This window comes from Zootoca vivipara, chromosome 1, assembly GCF_965207765.1.
Source record: "Zootoca vivipara chromosome 1, rZooViv2.hap1.1, whole genome shotgun sequence".
In the NCBI taxonomy this organism is placed as follows: Eukaryota; Metazoa; Chordata; class Lepidosauria; order Squamata; family Lacertidae; genus Zootoca; species Zootoca vivipara.
The window spans coordinates 88,632,275-88,648,815 of NC_142582.1; the positions used below are offsets into that span (position 1 = coordinate 88,632,275).

The 16,541-nt window shown below is 45.4% G+C and overlaps 1 protein-coding gene across 1 annotated transcript in view; it reads left to right on the plus strand.

Moving 5' to 3' along the window:
• The window catches only part of GALNT16 (polypeptide N-acetylgalactosaminyltransferase 16), a 150,251-nt gene that overhangs the window by 115,063 nt on the left and 18,647 nt on the right, over positions 1-16,541 (plus strand). The window contains exons 9-12 of the mRNA XM_035113536.3: positions 2,026-2,129; positions 6,017-6,143; positions 12,633-12,725; positions 16,060-16,143. Coding sequence (XP_034969427.3) covers positions 2,026-2,129; positions 6,017-6,143; positions 12,633-12,725; positions 16,060-16,143 — 408 coding nt within the window. The remainder of the gene's footprint in view (positions 1-2,025; positions 2,130-6,016; positions 6,144-12,632; positions 12,726-16,059; positions 16,144-16,541) is intronic.

Genomic DNA, 16,541 nt, shown 5'->3' on the forward strand with positions numbered 1-16,541 from the left:
TTGTTACCATTGTCTAGCAGGAACAATGAACTTTTCCAAGCTGGCGTGTGACCAGAATAGGGTCTACTGCGACCAACACAAGGCCATCCTTTTTCCTCAAGGTTTCAACAAAACCATTTGCACATTCTGTGGTGGTGAGCTACATATTCACTGCCTGATTAATTCTGATATATATACAGTGGTTCCTCAACTTACGAATTTAATCCGTTCTGAATGCACATTCGTAGGTCGAAAAGTTTGTAAGTCGAAAAAAGCGGTTTCCCATAGGAATGCATTGGAAACAGAAAAATTCATAAGTCGAGTAAACCACATCTAAAATTAGTAAGTCGAGAAAACTCCATCTAAACTGCAATGGTTTTCCTTTTGGAAGTCGAAAAAAACGTAAGTGTGCGGCCATTTTTTTTCATTCGTAACTCAAAATTTTGTAAGTCGAGTACTTCGTAAGTCAAGGGACCACTGTACACACATTCTCTCTCCACACATACTATAATGGAGATAAGGACCACCAAATCAAGGCATATTAAAAGAAGAATTATAAGTGGATTGAAGCATAATCTTATCAGCTGATTTCCACTCATATTGGAAATGTCTGCCTGAATTTGTGGGTGTTGGGTCTCTAGTACAGTACTCCCAACTTCTATAGTCTTAAGCATCCAGGATGATTAAGTTTGTTCTAGTGTCTGCTGGTCCACCTGGCTGATTGGGACAATCACAAGGTCTGTACATTCTTCTGCCTGACTTTTGTGCTGTGGTTCAGTGTAGTGGTCAGGGTGTTGAACCTAGGTGACTGGGGTTCAAATTCCCACTAAGCCATGAAACTCTTAAGAGCATGAGAACAATAGAAGAGCCTGCTGGATCAGGCCAAGGGCCCATCTAGTCCAGCATTCTGTTCTCACAGTACCTGTGGGAAACCTGCAAGCAGGATTCAAGCAGGAGAGCACATTCTCCTCTCCTGTGGTTTCCAGCAACTGGTGTTCAGAAGCATTATTTCCTCCAGCTGTGGAGGCAGGGCATAGCTATGATGGGTATTAGCCTTCAATAGCCCTTTCCTCCATGAGGAAACCCATTGGACGGCCACTGTGTCTCAGCCTAACCTACCTGACAGGATTGTTGTGAAGTTAAAATGGAGAGGGGGAGAAACATGAGTGCTGCCTTGAGTTCCTTGGAACAAAGGTGGGATATAAATGTATTACAGTCAAACCTCGGTTTACGGCTACCTCTGTTTACGACCGCTTCGGGGAGCGACCGCCGCAGACTCGGAAGTGTTTACATCCGGGTTCCGCAGCATTGGATGTGCAGACGCGATCTGCGCAGCTCGCGCATGCGAAGTAATCTACGCAGCGTGTGGTTGTGCAGAAGCGCTCTATTGGTGCTTCGCGCACGCGCAGAAGCGTACCTTCGGGGAGCGACTGCTTCGGTGACCAACCTCCTCCACGGAACGGATTGCGGTCGTAAACCGAGGTACCACTGTATTATTATTATCAATAATAATTATTATTAATATGGCAGCATTTACTTGCCTTTCCCTATCTTCCCAACTGGGATTAGATGGTTCAGTTGGGGGCAATGGAGGTGCCTGTTTGCACTGCCAGCTGAATCTTTAGGTGTGCCTCTAGCATGGGTGTGGGAAATCGGTCAACTTGCATTTTGCTTCAGGGTCTTCTGTTTGGCTTACTTGCTTGGTTCTTAAACAATACAATACTCTGGTTATGCAGAAACCAGGTTATAATTGCTGCCAATGTAACTGCAGTTAACGGCTGTGTGTGTGATTGTGTGTATGTACATATATGGGCGGGGCAAGAACATGAGTGATCTTGCACTTGCTTCTGTCTCTTAACTACAGTCAAGGTTGTACTCTAATTAAGTCTGCACCAGCTCATAGAAAATTCTGGAGTCTGATGGTTCTTCTTTCTAAATGACTTTAGATGGAACATGTTGCTGTATATATGCAGTATGTTTCTGTTGCATTTAAATATATTTCCCTGATATTATGTGTAAATCCTTTCTTGCCCTCATTTCCCCTAGAACACCTGTCATAGCAGGAGGCATCTTTGTGATAGATAAATCTTGGTTTAACCATCTTGGAAAATATGACACTCAGATGGACATCTGGGGAGGAGAGAACTTTGGTGAGTTGATGGTGACTTCTACTTTTGTTGTCTACTCTCTTCAGTTCTTCCCAGGTCACCTGGTCACACAATGTTTCCTTCTGGTTGCGAGCATCGTAGATTGTGGCTTTCACCCTCATTAAGAAACTACTTGCAGACGGAGAGGATCTGTTTCCAGCCACCAGGGATGGAAGCTCTGCAGATCTATGTACAGTGGTACCTCGGTTTACAAACTTAATCCGTTCCAGAAGTCCGTTCTTAAACCAAAACCATTCTTAAACCGAGGCGTGCTTTCCCTAATGAGGCCTCCTGCTGCCAGTGCCCTTCCACTGTACGGATTCCGTTCTTAGACTGAGGTAAAGTTTGCAAACTGGGACACTACTTCCAGTTTTGCGGAGTTCGTAAACTGAATAGTTTGTAAACAGGGCTGTTCTTAAACAGAGGTACCACTGTATATGTCAGTCTCACTCTATAGATTCTTAGACAACACGTTTGCAAGACCTTTATTACTGGTTTGCATGCATATGTGTTTTTGGTGGCTTCCAACAAAATATTAAAAATACAATAAAACATCAAACATAAGAAACTTCCCTAAACAGGGCTGCCTTCAGGTGTCTTCTAAAAGTCTGGTAGTTGTTTATTTCCTTGACATCTGATGGGAGGGCATTCCACACGGCGGGTGCCACTACCAAGAAGGCCCTCTGCCTGGTTCCCTGTAACTTCACTTCTTGCAGTGAGGGAACCACCAGAAGGCCCTCAGCGCTGGACCTCAGCGTCAGGGCTGAACAATGTGGGTGGAGATGCTCCTTCAGGTATACTGGGCCGAGGCCATTTAGGACATTAAAGGTCAGTGCCAACATTTGCATTGTGCTCAGAAACATACTTGGAGCTTGAAAGGGGTCCAGAAACAGGAAATGTCATAGAAACTGTAAGTTAGATTAGTACAAAACTGCTACGGATTTGACCATGATGCTGGAGGGTGGTGGTAGCTAGGAGCTTGGAGAAGGAAATGGGTCATAGAATCATAGAGTTGGAAGAGACCACAAGGGCCATCCAGTCCAACCCTCTGCCAAGCAGGAAACACCACCAAAGCATTCTTGACATATGGCTGTCAAGCCTCTGCTTAAAGACCTCCAAAGAAGGAGACTCCACCACACTCCTTGGCAGCAAATTCCACTGCCGAACAGCTCTTACTGTCAGGAAGTTCTTCCTAATGTTTAGGTGGAATCTTCTTTCTTGTAGTTTGAATCCATTGCTGGGTGTCCGCTTCTCTGGAGCAGCAGAAAACAACCTTTCTCCCTCCTCTATATGACATCCTTTTATATATTTGAATATGGCTATCATATCACCCCTTAACCTTCTCTTCTCCAGGCTAAACATACCCAGCTCCCTAAGCCGTTCCTCATAAGGCATCATTTCCAGGCCTTTGACCATTTTGGTTGCCCTCTTCTGGACACGTTCCAGCTTGTCAGTATCCTTCTTGAACTGTGGTGCCCAGAACTGGACACAGTTCTGGGTCATAGTTGGAAAACAAACATTGGGCTTTCAAAGGGCTCTAGTGTTCCAGATTGAGGGGAAATTGAGTTAAGATATTGGCCACAGGTCTGTTTTATTTATTCCTATCCCATGCTACAGCCAGCAGGCTCCCAAAGCAGCTTATAGAAATAATCCAATTCAAACACAATAAAAACCATAATTAAATCCTAATTAAACACCACAAAATCAGTAATGATAGAAGAAAGATGCAAATAAATGTTTCCCAACTCAGCTCATTAAAACCAGATTACCATAAAAGGGTGGTGAGAAAGGTCTTCACCTACTTTTTTAAAAAAAGAAAAAACCTGCAACATGCTGGCCAGATCCAACTCTCCCAGGAGTTCCCGGTAAGGGCCACTCTTCCAATGATAGTGGGTCTTGGCAGGAACAAGAGGCTTGGGGTAAAGGCAAAGATCCATATCAGTTGGGGATGGTGCTAAGTCTATTTTTCCTACTTCACCTGTTGCAGTAGCTGCTATTGGTCTTCACCATCATGTATTGACCTTCAGCGGCCAGACAAAAGAACATATCAAAGGCAATCCATAATATGAAATATCCATGAAAGCCCTTTCTACAGCCCCTCCCCTCCTTTGTGATTGATCTGGCAGCCCCTTCCCTGGTGTTTTCTTTGTGCCTCCAAATAAATATTCAAATAGGGAGCTTGACCAGAGTGGCAGATATTAAGCACAGGAGGATGGGCCCATAAGCTTTCGCAAGGTCACCTCTCTTCAGTGATTCAAATGAGCTTTTGAACATCAAAGCCCTGGTGGTCCTCTGATCCTATTAACAAAGAAATAAAAGTGAATTTTACTTTAGGGCAGCGAAACGTCTAGAAGCAAAGGCGGATGGGTGAGAATATATCTGTTTAAATAAACAGAGTCAGATGCTGCCGTAGGAAACTGAGTTGCTTAGCAAGTGAATCAGTAGTGGGTTTGGGGTTTTACTGAAAGGTTGTACAATAAAGAGAGACAACTCCAATTTTAAGAAAAGGGAAGGTGTCAGACAGGTTCTTTGGCCCGTTATGCTTCCAGGTGTTTGCCGTTCCAGTGTTGATTCCCATAATATGTGTGGACCTGCACAAGCTCTAGTGGTCCAGATATTTTAAAAAGCACAAACATTGACCAGTGCAGACATCCCCCTAAGCAGTGATTAAAGCAGATTACACGTTTTTCTAGAATTCCCGCAATCTTTTGGCATCTCTTTAATTTCAAATGTGAAACATGTTGCTTGGAATACCACAATGTTTTTCAATGCCTATTTTCACCAGTGCCCTTAAGATCATGCATTCATCTTCCATTTCCTATCCCTCGCTTTGTACTCTCACACAGATTCAGCCCTTGAAATTGATTCTTTTCATCTTACTCTAACAATCTTCTCTAATATGTACTGTCTTTCCCTTTAGACCCTCTGGAATGTATCCAACTGTGTAAACCAAGTTTGTCTCTGGCATCATGACTTCTCCTTCCTCTCCTCCCCCTTGCAGCTTCTTGCATGCCCCCATGTGCTCTGGGGGGTTGGGGGACACACACCCCACAAGTAGATTTGGGGGGAAGCACAGGAGGCTGCTGGGGGAGGGGAGAAGAAGGCGAGGTCCCATTGCAGGAGTAGAACTCCGCTCATTTATATCAAGAAAAACTTACTCTGATGAACAAGTCTGTTGGAATCTTAATTGGTCACTGTTACGACATAATGCCATGCATATTGATAGCTTACAGGAAGGCCCCTCCTGACTGGTGTTTTATTGTGGGTGTTTTCTACAACATGTTCTTGACACAATAATAGTGCATTAGTGGTAGATTTGTTCTGCTTTAGTTTGTTCTGCGATGCTTCCCCAAATGCTGCCACGTTATTGCTGTCCAGAGAGACTACGGGACAACAGAAGTGGGATAAAAAAAATACACTAGAACATCTGTGGGTTATAAAGTTACAGGATTTCAGCAAGAAGTTACTGGATGTGCACTGATTGGAAATGAAGCAGTGTGACCACCGCAAACCTTCTGCAGGCACAAAAAGTATTGAACGTGGAATCACATGTGATCACTTTGATAGCATCATACGCACAAAATAATCTTGAATGTGTAATTGAAAGGATGTCTGGAGGGGTCCCAAGACTCCACCTAAAAAGGCCAGGAAGCTCATCACTATCCTGATCAGAGGGACCAGGGAGGGGAAATCAGTTGGAAATGCATTTATTTCCCCCCTCAGCAAGAAGCATCATCTCTGCTTTAAGAAATCACTTTACCTGTTCTTGCCTTTGTGGTTTCTCATTGTATTAGTCATGTACAAGGTGAGGTGGGAGTGCAAAAATAAGGCGTAAAACCTTCACATTTCTTCTCTCACCTTCTTTTTCTGCTGTCTTTGATCTTTTCTAGAGCTTTCTTTCCGCGTCTGGATGTGTGGAGGCAGCTTGGAGATCGTTCCCTGCAGCCGAGTAGGCCACGTTTTCAGGAAGCGCCATCCGTATGACTTCCCTGAGGGAAATGCGCTGACCTATATCAAGTAGGAATGGGTGACTCCTTGATCCCAGTTCAGGAAACGGGGGTGGCAGAGTGCATTTAGGCCCAAGTAGGATATAGTGTTTGCCTGAAGGAAAGAAAAGACACTTCTTGAGTTATTTGCCAGTTTGCCTTCCTTCACTCAGGGGCTTGAGTATGAACCCAAATGGAATTCATGAAAGCTGCTTGGATATTCCTGGCTAAATCTATCTCTTTTCCTGCTGTTTTTGTTTATTTGTATTTATAGCAAACACTTCTCTAATACTCTGGAAATACTGTAGTATTTTAAAGCCTCTATATACGTTGGGTATATACTTATATACTTGGGGGGGGAAACCCCACTATACTAATTCAGAATAGTGTGTGAGCTATACCCTAATTAAATAGGGTATATTTGACAATGAGCCCCTATTTAATGTAAAAATATGATTTTTAAATTAAGGGTGACTGCTTGAGTACAGCTGCACAGGCTCGATACTTGTGGTCTATAGTAACCCAGTGTTAATTTCTGTGTGGGTTCTCACAAACCGCTGATATGTTTTGGCCAGAATAAGACATTATGGAAAACATGCGGCTCCTGCCAAAAACAGCAGCCCCGGTTTTCCTCTTCTCTTCACCAGCAACAGAAGTTTTTCTACCCCCACATGGCAGCCAGTGAATCCCTGTTCAATTACCCTCCCCTCATAGCTGCTTTGTGGCATATGTGGAAGATCCAGATGTCTCAACCCTCTTACATATTTTGCACCTGTTACGACCCCAAGTATGTTGGAGGGTTAAGAGGCGCCTGGATCTTCCACATGTGCTACAGAGTGGTAGCAGCTCTGAGTGGAGGCAATGGGTTGAATCCAACATTATGTGAACGAAGTTCTGCTTGCATAATAATAATAATAATAATAATAATAATAATATTTATTATTTATACCCCGCCCATCTGGCTGGGTTTCCCCAGCCACTATGGACGGCTTACAACAGAAAAATGAGTTAAAACAATCTATTAAACATTAAAAGCCTCCCTAAACAGGGCTGCCTTCAGATATCTTCTAAAAATCTGATAGCTGTTTTTCTCTTGACATCTGATGGGAGGGCATTCCACAGGGCAGGTGCCACCACCGAGAAGGCCCTCTGCCTGGTTCCCTGCAACTTGGCTTCTCGCAACAAGGGAACCGCCAGAAGGCCCTCGGTACTGGACCTCAGTGTCCGGGCAGAACGATGGGGGTGGAGACGCTCCTTCAGGTATACTGGACCGAGGCCATTTAGGGCTTTAAAGGTCAGCACCAACACTTTGAACTGTGCTCAGAAATGTAGGACTTCCCCTTCCTCTGCAGTCCCTTGTGCTGTCAATCTTCCAGAGCAGAGAGCTGAAAGGGAGAGAAGAGGATGGAGAAGTCCCATTGTGCAAGTAGAACTCTGTCCCATTCACACGCAAACACCACTGGATACAACCCAGGAAGGGCAACTGCCATAGAATTTCGTTAGCTACCATGGTGGGAAACCAGTGTACCTCTTCCTTTACAGGGGTTTTCTCGCAGGAATGTGCTCGGTGTTGTTCCATCTGAACACCCCCCCCTCCTTTCCATGCATGCTCCCCCAAATTGGCTCTGGGGTAGGTTTAGGAGAGCCCCCACAATAGCATGCAGGGGAAGGAGAAGGCCAGTCATTCCATCAGGCAAGCTTAGTAACTATGTTGAATTCTTCCCTGCATATCCAAGGTTCTGTGGGATATAAATAACCTTAGAGAAAATAACAGTTGAATAGCTGTTTTACGTCGATGCAGCCGTTGGGATGGATGAATCATAGAATCATAGAATCATAGAATCATAGAATCATAGAGTTGGAAGAGACCACAAGGGCCATCCAGTCCAACCCCCTGCCAAGCAGGAAACACCATCAAAGCATTCCTGACAGATGGCTGTCAAGCCTCTGCTTAAAGACCTCCAAAGAAGGAGACTCCACCACACTCCTTGGCAGCAAATTCCACTGCCGAACAGCTCTTACTGTCAGGAAGTTCTTCCTAATGTTTAGGTGGAATTTTCTTTCTTGTAGTTTGAATCCGTTGCTCCGTGTCCGCTTCTCTGGAGCAGCAGAAAACAACCTTTCTCCCTCCTCTATATGACATCCTTTTATATATTTGAACATGGTTATCATATCACCCCTTAACCTTCTCTTCTCCAGGCTAAACATACCCAGCTCCCTAAGCCGTTCCTCATAAGGCATCGTTTCCAGGCCTTTGACCATTTTGGTTGCCCTCTTCTGGACACGTTCCAGCTTATCAGTATCCTTCTTGAACTGTGGTGCCCAGAACTGGACACAGTACTCCAGGTGAGGTCTGACCAGAGCAGAATACAGTGGTACTATTACTTCCCTTGATCTAGATGCTATACTCCTATTGATGCAGCCCAGAATTGCATTGGCTTTTTTAGCTGCTGCATCACACTGCTGACTCATGTCAAGTTTGTGGTCTACCAAGACTCCTAGATCCTTTTCACATGTACTGCTCTCAAGCCAGGTGTCTCCCATCCTGTATTTGTGCCTTTCATTTTTTTTGCCCAAGTGTAGTACTTTACATTTCTCTTTGTTAAAATTCATCTTGTTTGCTTTGGCCCAGTTGTCTAATCTGTTAAGGTCATTCTGAAGTGTGATCCTGTCCTCTGGGGTGTTAGCCACCCCTCCCAATTTGGTGTCATCTGCAAACTTGCTCAGGATGCCCTCAAGCCCATCATCCAAGTCATTGATAAAGATGTTGAACAGGACTGGGCCCAAGACAGAACCCTGTGGCACCCCACTAGTCACTACTCTCCAGGATGAGGAGGAGCCATTGATGAGCACCCTTTGGGTTCGGTCAGTAAGCCAGTTACAAATCCACTGAATGGTAGCATTGTCTAGCCCACATTTTACCAGCTTCTTTACAAGAATATCATGGGGCACCTTGTCAAAGGCCTTGCTGAAATCAAGATAGGCTACATCCACAACGTTCCCTTCATCTACCAGGCTTGTAATTCTGTCAAAAAATGAGATCAGATTAGTCTGACATGACTTATTTTTCAGGAACCCATGCTGACTTTTAGTGATCACAGAGTTTCTTTCTAGGTGCTCACAGACTGTTTGCTTAATGATCTGCTCTAGAATCTTTCCTGGTATTGATGTCAGGCTGACTGGGCGGTAATTGTTTGGGTCCTCTCTTTTCCCCTTTTTGAAAATAGGGACAACATTTGCCCTCCTCCAGTCTGCTGGAACTTCGCCTGTTCTCCAGGAATTTTCAAAGATTATTGCCAGTGGTTCTGAAATCACCTCTGCCAGTTCTTTTAATACTCTTGGATGTAGTTCATCTGGCCCTGGAGACTTGAATACATCTAAACTAGCCAAGTATTCTTGTACTACCTCCTTACTTATTCTGGGCTGTGTTTCCCCTGCTGAATCATCTGCTCCATATTCTTCAGGTCGGGCGTTGTTTTCTTTCTTGGAGAAGACTGAGGCAAAGAAGGCATTGAGGAGTTCTGCCCTTTCTCTGTCCCCTGTTTGCATTTCACCATCTTCTCCTCTGAGTGACCCCACTGTTTCCTTGTTTTTCCTTTTGCTACGGACATACCCATAAAAGCCCTTTTTGTTGCTTTTAACCTCTCTAGCGAGCCTGAGTTCATTCTGTGCTTTAGCTTTTCTGACTTTGTCTCTACACGTGCTGGCTATATGTTTGAATTCCTCTCTGGAGATTTCCCCCCTTTTCCATTTTTTGTACATATCCCTTTTAAATCTTAACTCAGTCAAAAGTTCTTTAGATAGCCAGCCTGGCTTCTTTAGGCACCTTCCATGTTTCCGTCTCATTGGTATTGCCTGAAGTTGTGCTTTTAATATCTCCCTTTTAACAAACTCCCAACCATCATGAACTCCCTTCCCTTTTAGTATTACTGTCCATGGGATTTCACCCAGCGTTTCCCTAAGTTTTCTGAAGTCGGCTTTCTTAAAGTCTAGAATTTGGACCTTAGTATGCTTGGTTGCTCCTTTCCTCTGGATAATAAACTCCAGAAGAGCATGGTCACTCCCACCTAATGATCCTGCCACTTCTACCCCACTAACCAAGTCATCACTATTGGTTAGGACCAGATCTAAAATGGCTGATCCTCTTGTTGCTTCTCCCACTTTCTGGACAATGAAGTTGTCTGCAAGGCCAGTGAGGAATCTGTTCGACCTTATGCTCTTGGCTGAGTTTGACATCCAACAAATATCAGGATAGTTGAAATCCCCCATTACTACTATCTCACTTCCTTTGGAATGCTTGGCCATCTGTTCCAGGAAGGCATCATCTGTGTCCTCAGTTTGGCTTGGGGATCTATAGTAAACTCCCACAATGAGATCACTGTTGTTTTTCTCTCCCTTAATTTTGACCCAGATACTCTCAATTTGGCTTTGAAGTTTTAAATCCTGGATCTCTTCACAGGTATACATATCCCTAACATATAAAGCTACTCCTCCTCCTTTCCTGTTTGGTCTATTTCTCTTAAATAGATTGTATCCCTCTATTACTACATTCCAGTCATGAGACTCATCCCACCAGGTTTCAGTGATGCCTATTATGTCATATTTAGTTTGCTGTACCAAGAGCTCAAGTTCATCTTGTTTATTTCCCATGCTCTGTGCATTAGTATACAGACATTGAAGACCGTTGATCATTCCCCCATGTCTCTTATTTAAGGATATTTTTGTCCCACCACTAGGTCTGCATGCTGCTTGCTCCATTTGGTCCTTGACATTTGGATGATCATCTTCAGCATTTGATAGACTCCTACCTTCAGGACCACTGTCTCCCTCCCCCACATAAGTCAGTTTAAAGCCCTCCTGATGAGGTTTTTGAGTTTTGTGGCAAAAACATTCCTCCCAACTTTTGTGAGGTGCAGTCCATCACTTGCCAGAAGTCCATCTTCAAGAAACTGCAGACCGTGATCTAGGAATCCAAACCGTTCCTGTTTGCACCATTTGCGAAGCCAGTTGTTCACTTCCCCTATTTTTCCCTCTCTCCCTGGGCCATGTCGTTCAACTGGGAGGACAGAAGAGATGACAATTTGTGCATCTAATTGCTTCAACTTCCTGCCCAGAGCCTCATAATCATTTTTGATCTTCTGTAAGCTATGGCTTGCAGTGTCATTGGTACCCACATGCACCAAAAGGAAGGGGTATTTGTCAGTGGGTTTTATGATTCCTTGCAGCCGTTCTGTTACATCTTTGATCTTGGCCCCAGGTAGACAGCACACCTCTCGAGACATCTTGTCAGGCCCACAGATCACTGCTTCTGTACCCCTCAGTAGGGAATCCCCAATCACCACTACACGCCTCTTCATAGGCTTGGTTGGGATTCTTCTATGTGCTGTCCCTTCCAAGGTTACCTGCATATTTCCAGAGGACTGACTTGGTTGCTCGTCTTCATATTCCTCATCAACTGTGATGAGGGATAGATCCTCAGGTGGAGTCTGTTCCTCGTCTTCCATGAGCACTTCAAAACGGTTGTGTAATTCTAAGCACTCAGAGCGATCCCTGGGCCTTCTACTTCTATGAGTCACGTTCCTCCATACATCTGGCTGCTGTGTTGGGGAACTGACCTCCTCCTCAGGGAGATCCCCTGTCTCCTCCTTGGTGCAGACAGTGTGCTCTGCTGCATCCGAGAAAAGCTCCAGCTCTTTAATTCTCTGGAGCGTAGATACACGCCCCTGAAGCTGCTGCACCTTCTCTTCCAGAAGGGCAACCTTGTTTTCTAGTAGGGAAACCAACTTGCAATTGTTGCAGGTGTAGCTACCCACATCCTTTGGCAAGAAAACAAACATTGCACAGGAATTGCAGGTGACAATGGTTGTTCCCTCCACCTCCATCTTGAAAACCTTGAGGTCAAGGGGGAAAGAGGAAGAGGCCTAGGTCCCCCCTAACAAACGTATGAGACTTGCTGCCCTAGGTCAAAAAGATGGGTTAAACTGCGCGCGCCGCTAGGCGCGCGCCGCTGCACTCCAAGCTCTGACTAGCTCCGCCCACAGCTAATCACCTGAACTTCCTGACTCACACTTCTAGGTGAAAGGTCACAGCCAGAAACAAACAAGGTCACAGCCAGAAACAAACACCCACACAAGCCTGGACAGTCACCCAAATCCAAGAGGCAGCAGCCCTAGAAAACCAGCACAAGCACACAAACAAGTAAGAAAACAAATAAGCACACAAACTTACTCACACACAGCCCCAAAAGACAAAACCACAAAACCTACAGAGTGTCTCCCAAGCTCAGCTCACCACAATCAGTTGTGGCCTTGCAAGCTCAGAGGTGGGGTGCAAACACCACCACTCATCAATTGGTTCCTGTTTGGGGGAAAATGTACAAGTTTAGTGATGACATCCCCATGCTTCCAAATTTGCAGGCGATGAGAATTTGGGAAGGTTGAAGTTTCCATAAGGGTGACTTAATTCCATGTTGTTACAAGCGGTACAGTAAATAACGGTGGTTCACCTTTCCCATCTGCAGAAATACCAAACGTACAGCAGAAGTATGGATGGACGAATACAAGCAGTATTACTATGAGGCCCGGCCATCTGCCATTGGAAAGTCATTTGGAAGGTAAGCATCCCAAACCAGGCAAATGGGTATTCGTGTCAGATAGCTCTTATAAGCTACTCTTAGGGAGAGCTGACAGCATAGGCACTCTCCCATAACTAACATGCTGCTGGAAACATGATTCGAACAGCAGATTAACACATTCTTGTATTGATTTGTTTTATATTTAAACAGAAGTTCATCTCCTGCTTCCTATGGTAGTGGCTCTGTATAATCGAAATGGCTTGAACTAGATGACTTTAAAGGGGATTAGGCAATTTTTTTGGAGCTTTAGCCTATCAAAAGTGACCAGTAATAAACATGATGGTTATACCCTGCCTCTGGGATCGGGGTTACTATATATATGCCTCTCAATACCCATTTCTAGGAGAAAGCTATTGCTTGTGGGCTTCGGCATCTGGTTGGCCATTGTAGGATGCTGTATAGGATACTAGGCCTTTTGTTGGTCTGATCAAAAAGGGCTCTTCTTAGCATGTTTCTAGGCATAATGTCTACCCTGACAAGGCAGCGCTTTGCCAGGGATTCAAGCAAGGGATTTTGCTATGGGGATTTTTTTTGTAAAAAAAAATGTTTTGCAGATTCATAGCTGAACCCTGCTATATATGACACTGATTGGCTGTCACACATCATGTTCCTAAGAAATCTCTCACCCCCAGAACAGTTATGCGTTTTAAAATACCATTACAGGTTAGGGGTTTTTTTGTTTTTTGTTTTAAACTAAGTCAACAAATTGGACGCGGGTGGAGCTGTGGTCTAAACCACAGAGCCTAGGGATTGCCGATCAGAAGGCCGGCGGTTTGAATCCCCACAATGGGGTGAGCTCCCGTTGCTCGGTCCCAGCTCCTGCCAACCTAGCAGTTTGAAAGTACGTCAAAGTGCAAGTAGATAAATAGGTACCACTCTGGCGGGAAGGTAAACGGCGTTTCCGTGCGCTGCTCTGATTCGCCAGATGCGGCTTAGTCATGCTGGTCACATGACCCGGAAGCTGTCTGCGGACAAACGCCAGCTCCCTCGGCCTATAGAGTGAGATGAGCGCCGTAATCCCAGAGTCGTTCGTGACTGGACTTAACAGTCAGGGGTCCCTTTACCTTTACCTTTAAGTCAACAAATTAATGCATCACACTTGTAAAACATAAAAAGGAAGCACATCTTGAGAGAAGGGCAACACCAGTGAATGTACCAGCATATGATTTGTTTGTATGTATGTCTGCTTTTCAGTTTGTGAAGCCTGAGCAAATGAGATTTGTTTGGCAGCTGAGGGATCCATTGTGACTTCACTTTTTATATCACCATAAACAGACCCTGGGCTGAGGTGACGGCGTTTCCCTGACCTCCTGGCAGTGAGAGTAGGCAAGGCGGTGAAGAGGTTGTTTGCTGTGGAACCTCATTGGCTTAGCTGGTGCGTTTGTGCAGTGCCAACTTCCCCACCGCCTTGCTCCTTGCAGCAGGCTGTGGAGACTTTGGGAGGTTAGGTAACCAGCGCTGCCCCATATGCTACTGTATATTACCTTTCTCTTTACCCTTACATAACTAGATCCTAGGCCAGTGATGGGCGACCTTTTGAGCTTGGTGTGTCAAAATTTACCAAAAAACCAAGCATAACTCGGGTGGTTTGTCACTTCGAGGAAAAAACCATAATTTCACGATATTTATAGTTTAAATGACAAAAATGTATAATTTTAATATATAACTATATTTAATAAACCCAAAACTAATTATTTAACCAAACCAAACCAAAAATCCCTTATTTATCACAAAGTGCCCAGAGTTGTTGAGCTTTCTGGGGGGAGCTGCTGACCAAAGTTTTGGAGGTTTTTTTAGGGGTGTGTGTGCAAAAGTTGCTTTCTTTTTTCTGGGAGGATGCCCCAAAGCTGCTGCACTTTTTTTGGGGGGGGGGAGAGAACAGAAACAAATGACGAATAATACCTTCGCTGGAACTAACACGCAGCACCGACATAGTCTGCCAAAGCACCAAAAAAACCAGCTGTTACGGTCCGGTCGGCGGGCGTCAGGACCAGAGGCAAGATGGTGGTGAAGAAGCAGGGTCGAGGAGCAAGGCAGAGGCGAAGGTCCACGGGGCACGAAGCAAGGCAAAGGCGAAGCAAGGGTCCAAGGAGCAAGGAGCAAGGCGAAGGATCCAGGAACAAGAAGCAAGGCGAAGGCGAAGCAAGGGTCCAAGGAGCAAGGAGCAAGGCGAAGGATCCAGGAACAAGAAGCAAGGCGAAGGTCCACGGGGCAAGAGCAAGGCGAAGGCGAAGCAAGGGTCCAAGGAGCAAGGAGCAAGGCGGAGGATCCAGGAACAAGAAGCAAGGCAAGGGTCCAAGGAGCAGGAGGTCAGATGCAACCAGGCAAGGATAGCGTTGCTGTGGCAAAGAGCTGAAGGGAAATGCTCAGCTTTTATCCCTCCCAGCTCCTGCCACCAGGTGCAGTGAGATCTCAAGTGGCCTCACCTGGGTGACTACTCCTTGCCTCTCCAGCACAAGCTGAGGACTTCACCTGTGTGGCCACGCCTTGCTTCTCCAGCACAAGCTGAGGCATGCCCCAGTCCTGCAAAGCACTACAGGCCCCAGAGCCTGACTCCTGCCCATACCCCTGGCACCAGCACAGAATGGGTTAAAAAATGAACACTGTCACACGCAATCATAGTCTGCCAAAGCGCCAGAAAAAACAGCACAGAAAGGGTTAAAAACCAATCTCTGGCTACCAGCAACAACAACAACAAAAAAAGGATATGGGGTTTTAACAGCGGAGACAAGCTGTAGCGTGAGGAGGAGCGGGAGAACAAATGGGGGGGACAACAGCATGAATGGGCCGATAGGGCGCGTGCCAGCAGTGAGGGCTCTGCATGTCATGTCTGACACGCGTGTCATAGGTTCACCATCACTGTCCTAGGCAAAGGAAGGAGAAAGATGCTACTGGGAGCAGAATTAACACACCCATGCTACTTCAGTTTCTCACAGTGAGCCGCAGGATACACCCATATCTGGCCCATGCAGCCCAAAAGGGTTCAAGATGAACAGAGGAGTGGGACTACATTAATAGATGCCATGGGAAAGGAGGAAGAGACAGGCAGAAGAGGTCTGACTTAGCCCATCAGCCTGAGATTCCTCCCCTCCCCCTGCACTAAGCTTAAAATAGAAATTACAAAAGCACCTCTGCTAGGACCTGTTAGCATAGGTGTTGTGAAAATGTGCCATTGTATTGTTTCAGTAGCATGTGACTGTACTTCACACATTTGGGCATTTTATAATCTTTGCTTGTGTTCTGCCTGTGTTATGAGAATCTCTTTTGTCCACATTCACAAACGAAGATAGGAACAATTTGCTTTTGCTTCCAGTATTGTGGACCGGGTGGAACAGCGCAGAAAACTGAACTGTAAATCCTTCCAGTGGTACTTGGAGAATGTCTACCCTGAGCTCAAGTGAGTTATCCTCTGAATCTCAAGTAAAACTGCAGGATGTGTATTTAACGTTGTGGGAGGGAGGAAAGTGGCAGGTACCTTCCCAAGAGGTAAAACATGCTTGTAGCACATTGGAAAGATGCATGGCAAATTGGAGGTTCTTTTCTGGAACAGGTATCTCAGCACCTCCCACCCATGGGTCTGACATGGCTCTGTTTGAACCCATGCCTCTTCACTATGGCAGCTTGAACTTTTGAGATGGGATTAGACAACTGGGAGCTCATCCACACTTCTGCTTTGTCTCGTGCCCAGAAAGCATAAGTCCAAGGGATTCTCCACTTGGCTCAAGTTTCTAGGCATGGTTCCGAGCGGTTTTCTGTTTCCTCTGCTGCTTTTCCTGGGAAAACCTGCTCCTTAGC